Raw genomic sequence first — 19,942 nt, 5'->3', positions numbered from 1 at the left:
TTGCAATATTTTTAAAAAGATAACTGAAACCTTCATCACCCTCATTAATATAGAAGGGATTTTATTGTGAAAATAACTAAACTAATATTGCTATGGCTATTACTTAAAAATCAACAGTGTTAATATTGAAGTACATTTTTTTACAACTAGAAAATAACTAATTTCATATAGTTTTCGGTCTAAGCATCATGAAAAGATTAAGACAGCTATTAAGCTACATCTATAGAATTCCCGGATTTTATTAGTTATCTACATAATTTCATGTTTATATTATATGAGCTCTCCATTTGCTGTTCGTAATTACAGTAAACTTTTGGGACTTTTATGAGACCTATGACAATACTCTTCATGATAATGAAAGAGCAAAAGAGGTTACAGCATAATAGCCATGCAGTGAGTCCATTTGCACTTGATAAAAATACTAAGAATTAAAACCACTTGTTTAGAAAATGTTTAGCAGTCCTTCGGTAAGTAAAAACAAAATTTAATTGGCACAACGAACCGTTGTCTGCGATCACCCGGACTTCAGGATCCGTTATTTGAAACTTGCTCCTTCCGAAGCGAAGGTGGCATTTTCATAGGAAATTATGGGAAATTGGCGTCTGCTAAAGTGAACTTCTAATAAATAACCGACGCAGAAATGTTTGGACACGCTTTTTACTATGTCTATGAGCTGCCTAAGTCACCTAATAGGTACTAAAACCTACGTATAGCTGTAGCCGCATGTAAAGTAGAGTCTTCAAGTCGAAGCCCTGCAATTATCGGAATTGGATCAAACTAGCCGGTATCTCTAGTACCTAGTTTTACTTTTTAATCTCTTCCTGGGTCTCCAATGTTATGTTGTGATCCTTGGTTTACTGAGGTAGAGGGGACTTCAGCGGCAAGCACAGCAGAGGGCACCTGTAAAGCTTCTCCACCCACCCACCCGGTTTCAAGAGGACTCTCCCACTTACATATATGCGGTGGACAGGAGGGTAACCCGGTCCCGCCTATCCGGTAGAGCGGGATTGCCTGACTTCGGCATCGTTAAGGACTTCAATTCCCAGAATTCTCTAGTTGGGTGGAGAGTTGAAGTCCCCAGTTTCAAGTTGCTGAAGTCGAGAAACGCCGCCGTGAAGACTCTCCTCCCTTGCTCTATTGCGCTTGCGTAAGTATGGCGGCGCCCAGTTCGGCGATGGAGGCGGCTGCACTGGGACCGGAGGAGCTTGTGTGCGCGAGTGGGCGGAACCGCAAAGCCGTGCTTTGCCAGCGCTGCGGCTCCCGCGTCCTTCTGCCAGGAGCTGCAACCTTCACTCGCAGAGAGGTAGGGCGTATTCGGCTCTCCGCTGTGTTGTAGTCCGTGGTGGTAGCCGTCTAACTCCCCCGTCTAACTTCCAGCCTCGGATGAAATCGGAGTTGCCAATCCCTTGATCGACAGGTGGATTTAAACAAAGCTAACCTTTCTGAGGATGGAAAATTGTTTGGATTAGATCCCTAATGAAAAAAAAAAATCCCTTTCCTCCTAGGCCTTCCAATCTGGCTGAGTGGGATGCATAAAGTACTTTGTCGTGGTAATGAAATATACCCGAAATTAAATCAAGGATCTAAATCTAGCAGCAACTTGAATACCTCTGCTTGACAGCTTTGTATTTGACAATGTCCTGGAACTCCCCTCTCCACTATGCCTGGCACTATGTGGCTGCTTTCATAATTGTATCCCAAACTAGCTGGCTTTAGGGTCTCCTGATTTTTCACTCTCAGTAATGCAGTAGTGTGGGTTGCTTTGGCCCAAAGACACACTGCAAATGTGATTAAGTAGAAACTTGAACCAAGGCTCCCCATCCATCTCCAATGTCTTCACCTTACATTGGCTCAGTAATAACAAAAGTCTTTTGTTATTTGACAGTTGTTTCTTCCTGCTATGAAGAAGAAGACGGCTTTGGTGACAAATGGTGACCTAGAAGGGGATGTCTTGCAGGACCACTGGCTAGTTGAAGACATGTTTTCTTTTGAAAACGTTGGTTTCACCAAGGATGTTGGAAATGTAAAGTTCCTGATCTGTGCAGACTGTGAAATTGGTCCTATTGGCTGGCATTGCTTGGATGATAAAAAGAGTTTTTATGTAGCCTTGGACCGTGTTTCTCATGAATGAAATGCTCATAGGTGACCAAAAGTGGTTCCTAGGCACCTGGTTATGCCACATTCTAAATAACTTTCCAAGTTCCTCAATATGTAGGCTTGAAACTGGCACAAATGAAATACCCTTTTCAGATGCATCAATGGAAGTGCTTCTATTGCTTGTTGAATTGCAACCCATTTGAACCTGACCAAATTTGTACTGATATTTAATAAATTATGTGCATATACTTTGAAATACACAATTACATGCAAATTGGCAATTCAATTTCCTTAATGAAAAAGGGAAGATAATCCTGAATTTTGTCCTCTGAAAAATAAGAGTGTAATACAACAGGGAATAAGGCTTCTGATTTATTGGGAGACAAGGGAGCATACCATATTGTGATTTATGGCTTTCTGCTCTGTTCTGGTAAAAGAGTAAACATTTGTGATTTTGATGTTTACCGATATCTAATGTTTACAAATATCTGAATTTTCACTTCATGATCATTGTTAATTAAAAGCCAGTCATTAGTTACAGGTCATCTTAAATATAAAAATAGTCAAACCACAGGAAGTAATAATGGAAAATGGAAACTGAATTTTTAAATTTAATTGAAATCATGCATTTTAATTTATATATTGTATATATTGGAAGTACCAATGGTTAATGAAAAAGGGCTCACTCTAATAGGTGTAATCTTACATTTTCTGTATAAAATCTCCATTATTAATCTTTTTTCTAAAGCTACTGTAACACAACTCATTACTGTTATCCCTTGTGAATTACCCAGAAATCATTTAGTCTAGTTGGGAATGCTATCTGAATGTGGGCCCTTTATTTTTCATCTGTCTAGAAGAAAATAGAGAACTTAGCCATGTTTTGTTCTCTGGTTTCTAGTGTACCAAACCCCTCATTTAGATGTCAAGTTTAGAGTGTTCTCCAAGGCTTGGGAGTAGGTTGGGTATTGAACCAATCAGTTGCCTTTTGTTATACTGTACTATTTGGCAATATGCCTGTTTCTTTTTTGTTCACTTTTATGATTCCTTTTAATTTTAATTGTAAAACTTCCAGGGTTGTTTGGACTTGGGGTGCCTCTGAATTTCAGTAAATAAAAATAGGTTTTGTGAAAAATGGTCAGCTTGTTAGCTATGTGCCCTTCATGGGCTGGATAACTCCCAGGGAAAGGGCATATTTATATCTTAATTTTAACCAAGCTCAGTATGACAAGAATGTTGTTAAAATGCTACTGTGATTCTGTTCTGTGTATTAATTTAAAGAAAATAACGTTAGGTGATGTTTGTTTTTTCTTTGATTTAAATTTCTCAGAACTCAGTCTTCTCCCCAGGATTCTTAAACTTCCAGGAAAAATCACTTGAATTTTGTTGTTATATGATGTTTTGTATTGCAACACCTTTTCTATCACTGAATTCTGGAGTTTGTAGAATTTTTAAGTGCATGTCTTAGTACACTTTAAAAAAATGCATATGTAAGAGTAAACTGAAATGTAATGCAGGTAAGGTTCCATCATTGTGGAATGGACAGGCTAGTCATTCTGTTAGAAGTATTTATTTATGAAAAGTTAAATGTATTACTGCTTTCTTAGTAGTGATGGAGAAAAACAGACTACTGGCTGGTGCCACAGGGGTCAGTTGTTTCCATCACTATTTTAAAAAATACAGTGAAACCTCTAGAGTTCATTTGGAAGTTTTCAGTAAGATTTAATCAGTATGGTGCTCGGTTATCCGTTGTTACTCCAGGTGCCATAAACTTTTATCTCAGTGCCTGAAGTGTCTGGAGGTATAAGCAAACATATTTATTTTTCCTGTTAAATATCCTACTGCCCATAATGTTCCCACTTCAGTCATACATCAATTCATGTTTGTGAATTGTATATATAGGTTTTGCATCTCTGGATATCTGTATAAGTTTGGACATTCAGAAATAAAGATCAGTGGTACACAACACTGACAAAATTTCAGTGAGTTCAGTTTCACTGCAAAAGTAGCTTTGCTGCATAACCCATTCTTCAGACTACATTCATAGTTTCTAAATGCTGTAGGTACCAAATATGTACAGGATAGGTATAAGAGACTAGTACTTGTGTCTAATTTTACACTTGCATGTCATTTTATCAGCTAGCTGGAGAGCAAGCCTAATTCAATGCAGAAGATTTGGGGATTGGGGCTAGAGATCACAAAAAATGACTTTCTGGGTTTTGCTGGATAATTCAGCTGTCATTGCTCTCTTCCAAAAAAAATGACTCCTCCTATTAAACAAGTCTGTCATCTTGAAGTACATTGTGATGCATCTGAATACAAGCTGGGAAACAATTTGACATAATGAAATGTTTCTTCTTGCTGCATAGAGCCTGGTGACATTTCCATGTTAAATGTCTACCGCATGGTGGCACCAGTATTCTATGAATGGGAAGATACTTGCTGGAAGATCTTAGACTAGCTCTGCTAAAATGAAAAAAGGGCTTTGTTAAATCCCTAATGCTACAAGTAGCAACATTTTTATTATGTTATCTGAAATATTGCTACAGACAAATCAATACATAGAGCATCCTCAAGGAATATTTTTCATGTTTTGTTAATAAGAAGTATAATAAATAAGTTTAGCATGTTATGTAAATCAGCTATTTATAAAATACTTGGCCTGAATTTTGAAACAGAAATCAACAATACATCACATTTTTCTGCTTGACAAATGCATGTTTCAGACTTTTGCAATAGATCTTAATACTTCAAAAGAAGAGGAATTAATTTGATACACTATCTCATTCCACATGGCAAATCAAACTTACCAAATGAACTAAATTGGATTTTGTTATATATGTCAGATGCAAATGAGGGATACATCGCTTGTAGTACCATGATAGATAAGTATCGGAAGTGTGATGCAACTAGATAATTCTTGGTTTTGTTTTTTTAAAAACTTAAATCCTGTAAACACTTAGAACATATTAACCTCTTTCTTATGTAATGTATGGAGGTACTATTGTAAGCTGGCTGTAGGAGGAAATAGCGGTATTTCAAGACTTTTTGCAGTTTTATTTATAAAATAACATTCTGGGAAGAGAACAGTATACTCTTATAAAGAAAACAATTACAAAATGATAATTCATTGCTTTGGAAAAGGGTTTGTTTTTATGTTCATTTTTGTTATGTTCACATTTTTAAATGGTTGCATACCGGCCTTCCTATTGTGATAATAGCTTTTTTAGAAATAAATGTCTGAAATTTTTTAAAAATGTTCTTTTTTAAAGTGCTCAAAATGCTGCCATCTAATGACCATAATCTTTGCAGTATATTCTATAGCAATTCAATTACAAAATGAGAGCATTAAATGACATCAACCCTATTTTTTTAATATGGAAAATATTGTGAACTTTAACCTGTGAATGTAGTTCTTTTCTCCAATACTTTGGAGTGAAAATATCTGAATCTTGCAGAATCAGATTAAATGAAATATTGTATAATGAATAACAAATGAACTTTTCTTCTGCAACAAAACAATCATCTTGCAAAAGCCTAAATCTCAGTTATTTTCTAATGAACAAATTATAAATTAATTTGAACAAATTAAAATGGCAGATTTTAAAAAATGTATTTTTCAGTTAGAATCACTTAGATTCAAGGGAAACACTGCAGTTTATAATTTAAAATAAAGAGGTGTTATATGGTATTTATTCTAAACTAGCTGGATACCCGTGCTTTGCGACAAAACTATGTGATCAGGCTATGCAGGAGAAATTTGGTTCACAATCCGTTGGCTCAGTGGTGGTCGGTAATTGAAACACATAATGGTTTCCTTTCCATTCTTCCTTTCCTTTCCTTTCCTTTCCTTTCCTTTTCCTTTTCCTTTCCTTTTCCTTTCCTTTTGTGACAGATATTGTCACAAAGCCTATCATTGAGATTTATTTATTTATACTCATGCTTTCTGCTCAAAGAAGCATCAAGGTGTTTAAGAGGTTTTTTTTAAAAAAAAAATCACACACAACAATGTAAAAACTAAATAATAGTGATACTAAAATCAGAGCTATTATATCTGGGTTGCAAAACTCCATGCATATCACATGTATTGCCATCTGGGTTTTTGCAGCCCAAATCCAATTGTTCATTCAATGTTTCTGATTGTGAGCTGATGAATGTACTAAAAACAATATAACAACTAATTGTTTAATTAAAGAGCTACAACTTTACAGCTATTTAAAACTTGAGAGATCTGAGCCAAACCCAACTTCCAAGGAAGCATATTCCATAGTTTGTGAGCAGCACATGTATAGCCCCTCTCCTATGCATAGGATGACAAGCTTCGGACAGTGGGGTATCTTCAAAATACTCTCCCACCAGAACTTAATGCCTATATTTATGAGATCTCAAATCTTTTAGGGATTTGACAACCAACACCAACATTAAACTGTGTACAATAAGTAATTTTCCCAGAATGTTACTGGGCAGATACAATATATGGGTGCTTAAAGTTCCTCATCCTTACTTAACTTATTCAAGAATGTGAAATGATCCCTATTCTCTCTTGATTAACCTGACTTACCAGTTACTAAACAAATCATATACAGTAATTACAGCAGGGAGTAAACCTCCTTCCAATCTTTCTCATCTGTCATGTTCATACCCAACCCAGTTCAGTTCCTTTGCAAACTATTGACAGAAGATGAACAGAATTCTTCATGAGAATAAGCTCATGCAGACTGATGCCACTATAAATCTGATGGACTACAGTATTTCAAACCAAAATGTGGCTCTGAGGGATTTGGAAATATCCCAAACTTAATGCAGTTTTTTACAACCTGGCATCCTCCATGTGTTTTGAAACTACATCTCCTAAAATTCTTTGCCAATGTTAACTAGAATTATCATAATGCTAACACATCTGAAAAGTTCCAAATTGCAGAAAGTGATCTAAAGCAGTGGTTGCCAAGCAGCAGGCCGGGGACCACTGGTGGTCTGCAAGAAAATTTTGGTGGTCTGCAGAGAAATGTCACCCCCAAAGCAATTAATCCAGGCTGTGCTGCCCACATGGCCCACGGGAACACAAGGCTTGCGTCGCTTGCATTGCAAACGCAAGGTAGTGAGGGGAGGGGGGAACTTGCCTCACTCGCTTCACATGCCTTGCCTGGCCACTGGGCTGCTTCTTTCCGCTTCTTTCTTCTTCTGCTTTTGGCTGCACACAAGGAAAGCAGCAAGTCTTTCTTTCTCTTCCCCAAACTCTGCCAGAAATGAGTCTTTGGGACCCTGCAAGGCATCCTGCTCCAAGAGGCTGCGACTCATTTCTGGTGGAATTTGGGGGAGAGAAAGAAAGACTCCTGCTGCTTCTACTGCTTTCCTTGCATGAAGTTGAAAGTCACTCTCTCTCTCTCCCCGAGAACAGAGCTGGAGACGGTATCTTGCGATCCCAAATAAAGAATGATCGATCGGTAAGAAAATAGGGTGGGGGATTTTACTGCAGACTTTTGGGATTTTCCCAGGGTCTCTGGTCCACAGGATTTAAAATTAGGAGTTTGGTGGTCCCTGAGGTCCAAAAGGTTGGTGAGCCCTGATCTAACAAATCTCACTGACTATAGCATTTCGTTTCCTTTTTTACATAAACTGAAAAAAGGGGGGATGCATACCCAAGACAGAGGCTGTGGAACTGGCTGTCATGAGGTCCTTAGAGCAGAGGTCCCCAAACTTGGCAACTTTAAGACTTGTGGACTTCAACTCCCAGAATTCTCCAGCCAGCTGTGCTGGCTGGAGAATTCTGGGAGTTGAAGTCCACAAGTCTTAAAGTTGCCAAGTTTGGAGACCTCTGCCTTAGAGGATGCTAATGCTATTCATTCAGCACAGCCTGCATTTTTTTCCAGCTTCTGCCTGAGCTGAGCTACTATTGTCACTTCATTAATGTTAATGCATTTCTTCAAGATGCCACATCTTTTTTTCCCAAAGCACACGACCCTTTTTATATCTACTAAAAATTAAAAATATATATATAATCTATACACAGTTGCAGCAACTCAAAATATGATATTGCCATACTTGAGGAAGACAAGACATAATTACAAGTAACAACTGCCTTAGATGAAGAAGCAACCAGAATTGATTTCAGGATAAATGCAGAGAAATCAAAGGTCACGTATGCGAACTCCACTGCACAGATGCAAGGAATCATATTTGGATCACAGCAACTTCAGTGTAGAAAATTTTGCCTATTTGGGTGGTGTACAGATGGACATCAAGTTCCACATTGGAAAAGCAACAGGTGTTTTTCAGAGGATGAATAAAATCTGGTCCTCATCATCTGTATCACTGAAACTTAAATTGTGTTTGCTCACTTCTATAGTAATCTTGATAGCCATTTATACCAGTGGGGCCTGGAAGGCATCAGTATTAACATGTCTTCCAACAAAGATGCTTTGCTGAATCCGAAAAGATTTGCTATTTTGACCATGTTATTAACAAAGAAGTGCTTTGAAACAAAGTAACAGAGTTTTTCCTGCAAATTATGTAACATTGTGGCATGTAGATGACTGACTTGCTGTAGATTGTGGTGGGCCGCAGAGAAATCTCACCCCCAGAGCACCCCCACAAAGCAATTAATCCAGGCTGCACAGAAACACAAGGCTGCTCATCCCACATGGCCCGCGGGAACCCTCCCTGCCCACTCACTCCTTACCCGGTAAACTTGCCTGCTAAATTGCTATTTTTCCTTTTTCTGACCATCATCTGTTCGGCTGTGCCGGGAGATTTAGATTAGCTAGGAAGCAGAAAATGGTTGGATTTCTTGCTTTCTAGCTAGTCTTTAGATCTTCGGCTCTGCTTTAAAGTACAGCCGAACCTCCCTTAGGACTGAAGGTTTGCTTGCAAGCAAATTCAGTGCAGACTCACAGCAAGCAAATTTGAGAGACTGAGCTAGCCGATGGCAGATAGATAGATCATTGAATGATTCTGTGAGCAACTCAATCTGCCTGCTTTGCCTGATATTGGGTAAAAGTTGCTTTTTTTAATAAAAAAAATTCAATATTTACATACATGGTGTGTTGTGAGTTAATTTTGTGAGTTTGCTTGTTAGCAAATTTTATGTGACAGACTGAGCTAGCCAATGGCAGATAGATAGATCTCTGAATGAATCTGTGATTCTGGAAGCAACTCAATCTGCCTGCCTGCTTTTTGGGTAAAAGTTGCTCTTTTTTATTAAAAAAAATCAATATTTATATATTTATATTTACAAGCCATGCCCAGCCAGTCACATGACCACCAAACCACACCCACAAATTAGGCCATGCCCACAGAACCAGTTAGTGGTCCCTGGGATCTAAAATTATGAGTTTGGTGAGGTCCAAAAGGTTGGCGACCCCTGCGGTAGATGACCAGGCTGAGCCTGAGTTTTCAAATGCATCATAAGTCACAAGTCCCTACACCCCTGCAAAAGATCTAAGTCCACCCCATCTTGAATGCCTTTCTTATCTCCCACTCATTTCCCTTGACCGCTGGTTGGTCAAATTCTTGTAGAGAGATTAAACTTGCAATCTTTTGAGCTGCCTGAATTGATTTCCCCAGCGCTTGACACTTGCGGATCATATACTCTGTATGGATAACAATCAAATTCCCAAGATGGCAATGAGTTGAACCCTACCCCCATCCCACTCCCCCAATGCCAAATGACCAAGAGGACACCCTCAAAATACATGGCCAAGAATGTCAATTGATGACTTAAAGACTTTAAACATCACATGGGAAGATAGTGAAGTATGCACCCAAAAATACTGCAGATCGTTGCTGCCTGATATTCTACATAAGCATAGGAGGATCTAATGCTAATGCTAAATTCAAAAGAATATAGAAAAATACAATCAGTGCTATGAGCTAATATAGATGTTGTTACAATTGATTGGACTAATTAATAAATCAATGATCCCTTACTAATAGAGCTATGTTTGTAGGCAATTAGTTCTAAGAATGAGGAGGGAACCAGACAGGAAAGGCTATTTTACAATTTAAATGTTATTGACTACAGAAACAATTTGACAGTTAAATATTACCAAAAGCTATTCCATCTGAACTCAGACAGAATCAAATGTTTAATCTTATGAGGAATGGAGAACTGGTTACTAAAATCAGACATTATCTGAAGTCCCACTAAACATGTTTCTATTGTTCCAACTTAAAAAGACTAATCATTTTCAAGTTGGGCTTTATTTTGGGAGATGTAATGTATTTTTCTTGGGAAGCTACAGAAATGTTTGCCATTGTCTTCTTCCAGAATGTTTCAATTTCCCAATCTAGACCTGGGATTTCTTGATCCACCGATCCCTAACTGGCCTTGGTTCTGCTTAACTTTTTGAAATCAGCCAAAGTAATAGAAATGAAGTCTTTTAGAGCTATTTATCCAGCCCAGGACTATCACAAAGTGGCCCGCAGGCCGGATGCTTCACGTGCTGGCCATGCCCAGTTTAGCAAAAGGGGGAAAAGCTGCAATACATCATGTGACACTGCCGTGATGATGCGAGTTTGACACCCCGGATCTAGCCAATGTAGTGGTATCTTCAGCAGTTCTCCATGTTAATCTACAATGGCAAAAGAAAATAAATCAGGAGTCTAATAGTATCTTTTCGCACCTAAAATCTTTTCCAAATATTTTAGTCTTTATAAACATTTGTGCCACTCTCATAAATGGATGCTTTTAATATGTTAATTGGAAAAGTCACTAGATTCCTCATTTTTAGAAATCCCCTTAAATTTGATAAATTAGCACCAGCAGACTCTGAAATGTGACACGTGCTATTTTAAAGCATTATATTACAACTTAAATGTTCATCAGATCCCAGGAGTGCTCCAAAAGAGCCACTGAGACAGTCTGCCTGAAAACTCTGCAATTTTCCTCTAATCTGGGTTTAAAGTTTCCGACCTTACCGCGTTGATAACCAGAATCTGACTTCTGGCTCTTCCTAGTTCCTAATCCCACCAGGAGGCCCCCATCTCCCTCCATGTTCCCATCCCCCAAATAATAGAGAACTTAGTTTCATTGAGGCTTCGGAATTTTCCCCCCACTTCGGCTCTCTGCATTTTTCACCCAACCCAACAGCTTCACGAAAACCCTCTTTTCGTGAGGACGACCCGAAAAACCGCCGCCTCTCTGCGAGACATAAACAGGCAGCCATCAACAGGGAGTCCCGAAAGAAGCAAACCACTTAACCCCGGCCACAGGGCGCATTTGCGTCTGGCATTTCCAGACAAGCGTGGGCATATCCGAACTTGGCCCGGAGGAATGCGAGCTGATTTGACGCAGGAAGAAAAAGAGACGACCTCGGCCGCTTGCGTTTGGCGGGAACTGTTTTCTTAACTTTGCCCCATTACGAATTGCCCTATGGCCGCCCGCGAATGGATAAATTCATAGTTGCTACCCAATGACGAAGAGACGGCTGCTTCCCTACTTTCGGTTCCCACTCAATAGCGCGCTAGGGGAGGCGTGAGGAGACGGCGGAGCTACCCAATGCGCTGCAAGGAGAAAAGCGCTCTTTTGGGGTCTCTATATAAAGGCGGCCCAGGGAGTGAAGCAGCTGTTTTCGCGGTGCTGTTCAGACCCGTAGCGCGTCTGCTGTCGCCAGAGCACCGATAACTTCGGAAAGCCTTAGCCTGCCGGAGAAATGGTAAGAGCCGCTTGAGTTTTTTTTTTTTTTTTTTTTACTCTGGGACTGTTTTGTGCCTTTTCCAGGGACTTGGTTAATAAAGCCTCCGTACGGCCACAGGTGGGGCGTTATGTAATTGGTAAAGGGCCCCTTTACCAAAAGTTTTACTTAAAAAAAAAAAAAAAAGACGGCCTGACTACTCCACGTTCTAGGCCTCGTAATTCCCGCGTCCAGATCCCTAGCGAGAGCGGCCACGTCGTGAACTTGGGTCCCTCTGGACAGCCTGGACAGCGTTTGCTTCGAAAAAGGGGGCTGGGGCTGCGTAGCGAAGAGGTCCGAGTGAAGGAAAGGGCTTTCCGGAAGCAGAGGTCGCCTGCCTGAGAGCCTACGTCTTTTCCCCAAAGATGGTGCCTTTTCCTGCCAAGAAGCGCGCTCGTTTTCCGCTGATGCTCCTTTCCCGATATCTGTGGCCCAGATTTTCAGAGAGAAGGCAGCGAAGTAGCGCTGCCGCCGCCACTTCAGAGTGCGGTGTTTGTGGTGGGGTCGGTTTACGCTTTACTCGGAGTTTCACCGGGTGAGGCTCTTTCATTAAGCTTTTGAGATGTATGTGGTCGAGGGCTGCACGTATGTCCAGAAGTCGAGAAGAAATTAAGAAGCCAAGACCCGGGCGGACAATCACAGAAAAACCTTCTCTTTGTCTGAAAAAAGGGGGGGCGGAAGGGATGCCAAAGAAACTTTGATCTGCCACCCTCATGCCCGGCTCTTTTAAATTCCGCGAGTTTTCATGACTGTTCACCAGCCATTATCTTTCTGTGGGATTTGGGCCTCTCTGTATAAAGTTGTAACCGATTGGAACATTTCTGGCCGTTTGAGTTTCGTACTTTGTACAATGCAACTTTGTGCATTGACATAAAATGGTGGAAAAGTTCTAAATAAGATGGCTGCCTCTGTTTTTTCTCTTCTGATATTTCAACACTCTTATGACAAAATCTCGTAAATCTATTTTTCACAATGCAATCTGGCTCAAAGTTCATGTTGTTTAAGTAATTTATCCTTTTATTCTAATTGTTTTGTTTCTTCCTAAATTGTAGTTCAGATTCTTAATGCTTACATAATTCCAAAATATTTTGTTAGATTGTAACTATTACTCTTTTTTTATACATTGATTTAACCAAGTATAGCTTCATATTGCGGTCTGGTGAAAAGTAAGACAAATCCTAACTTAGAATCCTAAGCCTAAACATGTAGAACAATCAACTAAAATCAAAATTCTCTATCAGACATTTCTGCACATAATTAAAATGGATTTATATCTACAATATTTAAGCTGTCGCCTTTAATGACAATTATGCAAAGAATGAACTGATGACTAAGGAAGACTCCTATGCAGAGTCACAAATTATTCCAGTTTTACAGTCCTCTAGACATTGATGCAGTCAAAAACTGATGACCAGGAGGTGCTTAACTATAATGCTGGTGCATTACTAGGTAGATGGCTGCAATGTTCACTGCTCTATTCCTCTTTTTGGATGATGGGCACCCTTGGAATTTTGAACACCCTCCACCAAACAACTGTCAATATGAGAGAGGAACTATTTTTTTCACCAACTGTTTGGCCCCGACAATTGCATCCATTTACCAAAAAATCAAATTAGTAAATCTGCCTCACAGAATTCAAGCTACCTGCTTTTTCCCCCCTGCACAAATATATGACTATAAGAAAAGGGATGGGTGGACATAGTAGGCATAAAGAGGTATCTTTGGACTCACCTGGCACTCCCGAGTATCTGTGTATTTACACATAGTGGAAATAGTTTTTCCCCATGACTTGAGGGAGTAAATGGCTTTACATTTTTATCTTTATAAAGTATAGATTTTCTTTGACCAGAGGCACTGGGTGTAGGAAATGAGGAAAAGAACATAGGTTGTCCTGTCTGACATACATAAAAGGGGTGATAACTTGCGGCATATTACTGTTTTTATCATTTTGCTAAAAACATAGGATCCTGCAGATACTTCTCACCTGGTCAGATTATTTGTGATGCCCAGGTCATAAAACCTAGCTACACTTAAAATACACCTCGTTTAATTAGAAGTTATGATGAACTTCATCAGAGCTATTTTTAAAATTCTAATGGCTGCCCCCCCCCTCCAAAACCCCTGCATTGTCACATTATCACATTTTGTGGTCTTTGCAGCTGGTTCATATTTATGATCATCTGCCGCATCCCGTGCTCACATGACCCTGATTTTTGTAGGTTTGTGGGGTTTTTTTTGCTAGTTTCTGGCAAAAACCAGAAAACTGTTTCACTTAAATGACCCTGGTGTTCACTTAACAATAACTGACAACAAGGTTGTAAAATTGGTCACCAATTTATGACTGCCACCACTGTAATTCCAGCTTCAATTAGGCTCATAAGTCAAGAACTACTTGTATTATAACTTTTCCCATCCTGAAGCTTTCACAATGCTAGCCAGAAATTCTGGGATGGAAATTCCTATATTTATAACCAACTGTTTCAAAACAAGGGCTATTTTATAAAATGAAAGTGAAATATGTTTTTATAGAATATGAAGTAAATAGTGGAGTCTTATTCTAGCACTGATGTAAAGTTTCAAGGAATTGATAACTCCTTAAAAGATGATTGTCCCTTAAATTCAAAAGAAGCTGGTAGTCACCTATTTCCCTTTGGTGAATTAGTTGGCACTTGCCTTTTAGTTTATGGTAAAGAAGAAAGAGGAAACATTACTAATTTCCTGTCTGTCTCTCTCTCCATAGCGTGAATGCATCTCAATCCATGTTGGCCAAGCCGGTGTGCAAATTGGCAATGCATGTTGGGAGTTGTACTGCTTGGAACATGGCATTCAGCCTAATGGCACAATGCCAAGCGACAAAACAATTGGTGGTGGAGATGACTCATTCAACACCTTCTTCAGTGAGACGGGGGCAGGAAAGCATGTTCCTCGTGCTGTATTTGTGGATTTGGAACCAGCAGTCATAGGTAAATATGTCTTACATGGCTGTAGTAAAAGGGAGAAATGTGAAAGTGGTTTAACAGAAAGATGTTGAGATGTTAAAAACCTCCTGTTTTATATGTTGCCTTCTGGACTTTATAAATAAAATTTATAGAAGTGTGTTACCCCTACTGTATAGTTGGATCAAACACAGAATTTATTTCTAAATGTATAACCTGTTTTATTTAGATTTTGATACTTCATAACTCTTGAAAAATCAGATAGTGTTTCTCTTTGCCCTTTGCTACTGTGTATTCTCATGATTAGTTTGTAGCTTTTGGAATACTTGGCACAATGAATCATGTTCCTATTAAGTGTCCAGTTAACATATAGATTAAAATCTGTAACTAGGTAATAAGAATATTTATGTGCTCTTTCAATAAGTTTATCTCATCTATTTCCCAGAGAAGAAATCCCAAGTAGCAAGAGAGTCTTAAAATTACATGATAATTTGTTAAAGTTTCATCTTTCACAATAAAAATTTGAAAACCAGAAACCATTATAAAAAATATTATAAATGGTTGGAATATATAATCTGTATTTCCTTATCAAACCTAAAACCTGTAGTGATTTTGTGAATATAAAATGGATTATTTATGGAAAACTGGAAATTGCTTGGAAGGGAAAATAAAACCATTCTAAAAAGGGTTTTTTCTGTCTTCAAACCCCTGCAGGATATCAATTTTAATACCTTATCATTTCTTACATTTATAATTTTAGGTATTATAATCTTAGGTATTGAGAGGTTATGGTTTAAACAGCGATACTCTGAGACAATGAGGAAGTAGAATGTGAACAATAAATTATTTTCTAGATTTTCACTGTAGAATAATGTGTGTATTCTATTGCAGATGAAGTGCGGAATGGGATCTATAAGCAACTCTTCCATCCTGAACAATTGATTTCTGGCAAGGAAGATGCTGCTAACAATTATGCAAGAGGTCATTACACTGTGGGAAAAGAAATAATTGACCTTGTATTGGAGCGGATTAGGAAGTTGGTATGTCTTAATGTTTTAAACTTGTCAGACATACACTGAGATTTAGCACGAGCATAAATCAAATCTAAAACAACTTGTAAGTGCAGTGGTGGGCTGGGCCCGCCCAGGCATTATCCCATCCTATGTATCTTATCTTTTTGCTTGCGCATCCCGCCCTTGCAGCCCAGCTGCTTTCTGGGCCTCGCCCGATCTACTCACCCTGGTTGCCATGTGCAGGAAATTTCCTTGTTTTTGCAGCCATGCATAAGCGCTCACATTTTCAGTGAGCCGGATGTTAAAGTATGTGCAGCCCACTTATGTGTAAGTGCCATAGGTAGATTAGCTTATTGGCCTGGGGGATGCAATATAAAGTTTTTTCCCCAACATTAAGAAAAATGTCATTGGCTGAAACGAAGAGGATAACATGTGATACGGAAAAGTGCTTATCCCAGGCATTCCTGGAGGCTTCTCTGCCCACTAATAGTTACACCTACAATGGCTGGGCAAGTAGTAATTGATTGGGTGGCAAAGCTACTGTTCCTTCACAAAGTCCTCTCTTCCTGGGAGGGAGAAAGGCTGGGCTCCAGGATGCAGTTGTCATATCAATATAATCCTGATCTTGCAACAACCTGGCCATGACAATCAAGGGGAACTTACCAGGTGAAAATGGCAATGACCTCTGAGTATGTTTGTGGGCTGTGCTTTGGGGGCACTATTACCTAGCCAACGGACAGAGTACAATACCCAGGTGGAGAAATGAGAGCTCAGAGAGCAAGGACCCCTTTTGTCATTTGAGGTACTCATGGACAACACTTTTCCTACTGATATTGATTCCTTCAATACAAATCAGTTAGAGCAATCCTAGAGCCAAACGTTGGAACTACTCATTTTTCTGTTCATTTTTTTCTTCTTGATTTCCCCTTCATTCTCTTCCGATATTATCTTCTCTCTTTCCTTCCTGGGGACAAGGGTCAAACCAGTGATGCCAGTGGTCTAAACTGACAACTTGCAAGAACCTTTGAGATTAATCCAAGGGCTCTGGTTGCAAATATGTCCACTTAGAATAAGGGGTTTGGACAAAATAATGTAGTTCCTGGTTTGGTTTAGTTTAGTTTAGTTTACTTTATTGTCATTGCACCTCGTACAATGAAATCAAACACCATCTTCAGTGCACATCATGACCATAAAAATAAACACAAACACACATCCTTCATACTCCACACATTGAACCTAAAACCACCAACACTGCACTATACAGTAGAATTCAAAGGAGCTACTGCCCTGGGATAGAAGCTGTTTTTCAGCCTACTTGTGCTTGTTTTTATTATTCTGTACTGTCTGCCAGATGATAATAGTTCAAAAAAAGGGTTCCCAGGATGAGATGGATCTTTGAGAATATAGTTATATAGAAAGATCTTACTGAGGAATCAGTGCTGGATAAAATCCCTTTCTTTCTGAATTTTCCTTACAGATCAGAACAACAATTTCTTGGCAAGGAAATTCTTGCTACTTTATTATAGGATATAAAAAAGAAAAGGGCAAACTTATAGTACTGTTGTAATGTAATATTCATATTCTTCTTTCAGGCAGACCAGTGTACCGGTTTGCAAGGATTCCTGATCTTCCACAGTTTTGGAGGAGGCACTGGTTCAGGTTTTACTTCTCTGCTGATGGAACGCCTGTCAGTTGACTATGGAAAAAAATCAAAACTCGAATTTGCCATATACCCAGCTCCTCAAGTTTCAACTGCTGTTGTTGAGCCATATAATTCCATATTAACTACGCATACTACTCTTGAACATTCTGATTGTGCCTTCATGGTTGACAATGAAGCTATCTATGATATTTGTCGGAGGAATCTAGACATTGAGCGCCCAACATACACCAATCTCAACCGCCTCATTGGTCAGATTGTTTCATCCATCACTGCTTCTCTCAGATTTGATGGTGCCTTAAATGTAGATCTGACAGAATTCCAGACAAACCTGGTGCCTTATCCCAGAATTCATTTTCCCCTAGTCACATATTCCCCTATTATTTCAGCAGAGAAAGCCTATCATGAGCAACTCTCTGTCTCCGAGATCACCAATGCTTGTTTTGAGCCATCCAATCAGATGGTGAAATGTGATCCTCGCCATGGCAAGTACATGGCCTGTTGTATGTTGTACCGTGGAGATGTTGTCCCCAAGGATGTCAATGCTGCCATTGCTGCTATCAAGACAAAGCGTAGTATTCAATTTGTTGATTGGTGTCCTACTGGTTTTAAGGTAAGTATTACTGATATGTATTGTAAATGGCATATTGTCTAAATGTAGATTTCTGAATAAATGTAGTAGAAACATGCAACTTTGAAATGATATAAACAGCATCATGATTTACAGTGCAATTAAAATTATAGTTGTGTACATAGCAGCTGAAGGATTTTTCTCATGGTTCTGATAGTTAAGATGCTACCATAGATATATAGAAACTGCATGCAGGATTGTGCAAATTGAACATTTCTTTTAACAGCAAAATTGCTTTTGGGGATGATGTTGGGATATTTCCTGACAAATGCAAATAATTAAGAGTTTTGCTTTATTTCAATTTTTCTATGAAAAAGGCAATAATTTAATACATTATACAGATTCAGTTGTGGTGCTTAAAATAGGCATAGAACAATCTTTATAGGATTTCTGTTCTCTATGTAAATGCAGCACATTCTGATATGCAAATGTAGACATGTTACATACTACTTGGATGTACGATATCCTGACAATGTCTATTTCTGTAACTATAGGTGGGTATTAATTATCAGCCCCCAACAGCAGTTCCTGGTGGTGACTTGGCTAAAGTCCAACGTGCAGTTTGCATGCTCAGTAATACCACAGCCATTGCAGAAGCTTGGGCCCGTCTGGATCACAAGTTTGATTTGATGTATGCCAAGCGGGCTTTTGTCCACTGGTATGTAGGAGAAGGAATGGAGGAAGGAGAATTTTCTGAGGCCCGAGAAGATTTGGCTGCACTTGAAAAGGATTATGAAGAAGTGGGCACTGACTCCTTGGATGGTGAAGATGAAGGTGAAGAATATTAAAACTCTTTAAATATTGTGAGGCTGTTGCCATTTGCTACTTTGCCTGTGTTACCAAGAAAATGCATCTTTACATCTCAAATGTAAACATCTAGCATTCCATAATAAAGTACTTGGAATAAATTCTTATAACCAAAGAAAGCATCAGTTGTTGATCCAAGCATTAAATGTTTAGCTGGGATACAAATAAAATGATCTTGCATATCAATATGGAGTGGTCTCATTATAGCATATTCTTAAACACAGACATTTTCACTGAGTATTTGCATATAGTAAAAATTTTCTATTTTTTTAACTGGGAAACATCATTTTTTACAATTTCAATAAAATATTGCTTGCAAATTAATAAAACAGATGTTCTTAAAAGAACGTCACAAGTATCCTTTATACATATTTATACATATCTTTGTAAGTTTCACATGCATTTAACATCTATTCAGTTGAAACTTTCTCATTTTTTCATCACACAGTGCTGTCAACTTCAGTTAGCAAAAAGCCAACAACTACTCACATCAAAAGTTATATATTTCAAACATATATTTCCAGACTTTCTCTAATCCCAAAATGCATACTTTTTTCCCATATATCAAGAGCCAGCAAAAATCTGGTCTATAACCCTGCCTGACACAAGCTGCATTTCACATATCTTATTCAGTTTCATGACATTCTGTAAGAGAATTTGGATGTAGTTGCAGCCTTTGAATAATAGATGGGGCATTTTTTTTTTGAGTTGATATTTTAATGAGGTGGAATGATAGAAAAATTAATCATAGTGATGAACCAATCATTTCCTAGAATGAGCCTACTTAGATTTCTTGTTCCAGCATTTGAAGATATAAAGTAGCGTGTTAAACAAGGCCTGGGAATATCAATATCTGAATTGCAGGTTTGTTGGATGTCCATGATGTCAAGTCAGATATTGCCAGTTTAAGCAGGCAGGAAATATTTTCAGCTAATGGGTATACAAGAAATGTGGAGAGCTTTCAACTGGATACTCTCAGCAAATGGTTGCTGGGAGAAGTCTGCCATAAAGCACAAGGTCAGTTATGCTACCAGTTACGTGAGGCAAATGGGTGACGGGTACCTTGCCAACCTCTAAGCTCCAGAAAAGATTCTATCAGCCTAGGTTACATTAGCTATTCACATTAT

At 38.8% G+C, this 19,942-nt stretch overlaps 2 protein-coding genes across 2 annotated transcripts; both read left to right on the top strand.

Annotated features, from left to right (window-relative positions):
* Nucleotides 1–1,084: 1,084 nt before the first annotated feature.
* Nucleotides 1,085–4,074, top strand: RABIF (RAB interacting factor). Its single transcript, XM_026680858.2, has 2 exons — nucleotides 1,085–1,303; nucleotides 1,886–4,074. Exons 1-2 carry the CDS (start codon nucleotides 1,154–1,156, stop codon nucleotides 2,129–2,131), a joined length of 396 nt encoding a protein of 131 aa, XP_026536643.1. The 5' UTR covers nucleotides 1,085–1,153; the 3' UTR covers nucleotides 2,132–4,074.
* Nucleotides 4,075–11,661: 7,587 nt separating this feature from the next.
* LOC113420765 (tubulin alpha-1C chain) lies at nucleotides 11,662–19,001 on the top strand. The gene is made up of 5 exons (XM_026680846.2): nucleotides 11,662–11,750; nucleotides 14,509–14,731; nucleotides 15,596–15,744; nucleotides 17,310–17,990; nucleotides 18,503–19,001. The coding sequence occupies exons 1-5, from the start codon at nucleotides 11,748–11,750 to the stop codon at nucleotides 18,794–18,796; spliced, it is 1,350 nt and encodes a 449-aa protein (XP_026536631.1). The 5' UTR covers nucleotides 11,662–11,747; the 3' UTR covers nucleotides 18,797–19,001.
* Nucleotides 19,002–19,942: the final 941 nt, after the last annotated feature.

This window comes from Notechis scutatus, chromosome 3, assembly GCF_049901735.1.
Source record: "Notechis scutatus isolate UNSWTSFEM ecotype Mainland chromosome 3, rNotScu1.2, whole genome shotgun sequence".
NCBI classification, from domain to species: Eukaryota; Metazoa; Chordata; class Lepidosauria; order Squamata; family Elapidae; genus Notechis; species Notechis scutatus.
The sequence above is the reverse complement of the archived record's forward strand: the minus strand, read 5'-3'. Positions and strand labels throughout refer to the sequence as shown.

Excerpts from the sequence above, each read along its gene's own strand:
- RABIF (XM_026680858.2), top strand. The coding sequence starts at position 1,154 with ATGGCGGCGCCCAGTTCGGCGATGGAGGCGGCTGCACTGGGACCGGAG. Across the intron at positions 1,304-1,885 it reads CAACCTTCACTCGCAGAGAG|TTGTTTCTTCCTGCTATGAA; the intron begins GTAGGGCGTATT and ends GTTATTTGACAG.
- LOC113420765 (XM_026680846.2), top strand. Across the intron at positions 14,732-15,595 it reads TTTGGAACCAGCAGTCATAG|ATGAAGTGCGGAATGGGATC; the intron begins GTAAATATGTCT and ends ATTCTATTGCAG. Across the intron at positions 15,745-17,309 it reads TGGAGCGGATTAGGAAGTTG|GCAGACCAGTGTACCGGTTT; the intron begins GTATGTCTTAAT and ends TTCTTCTTTCAG.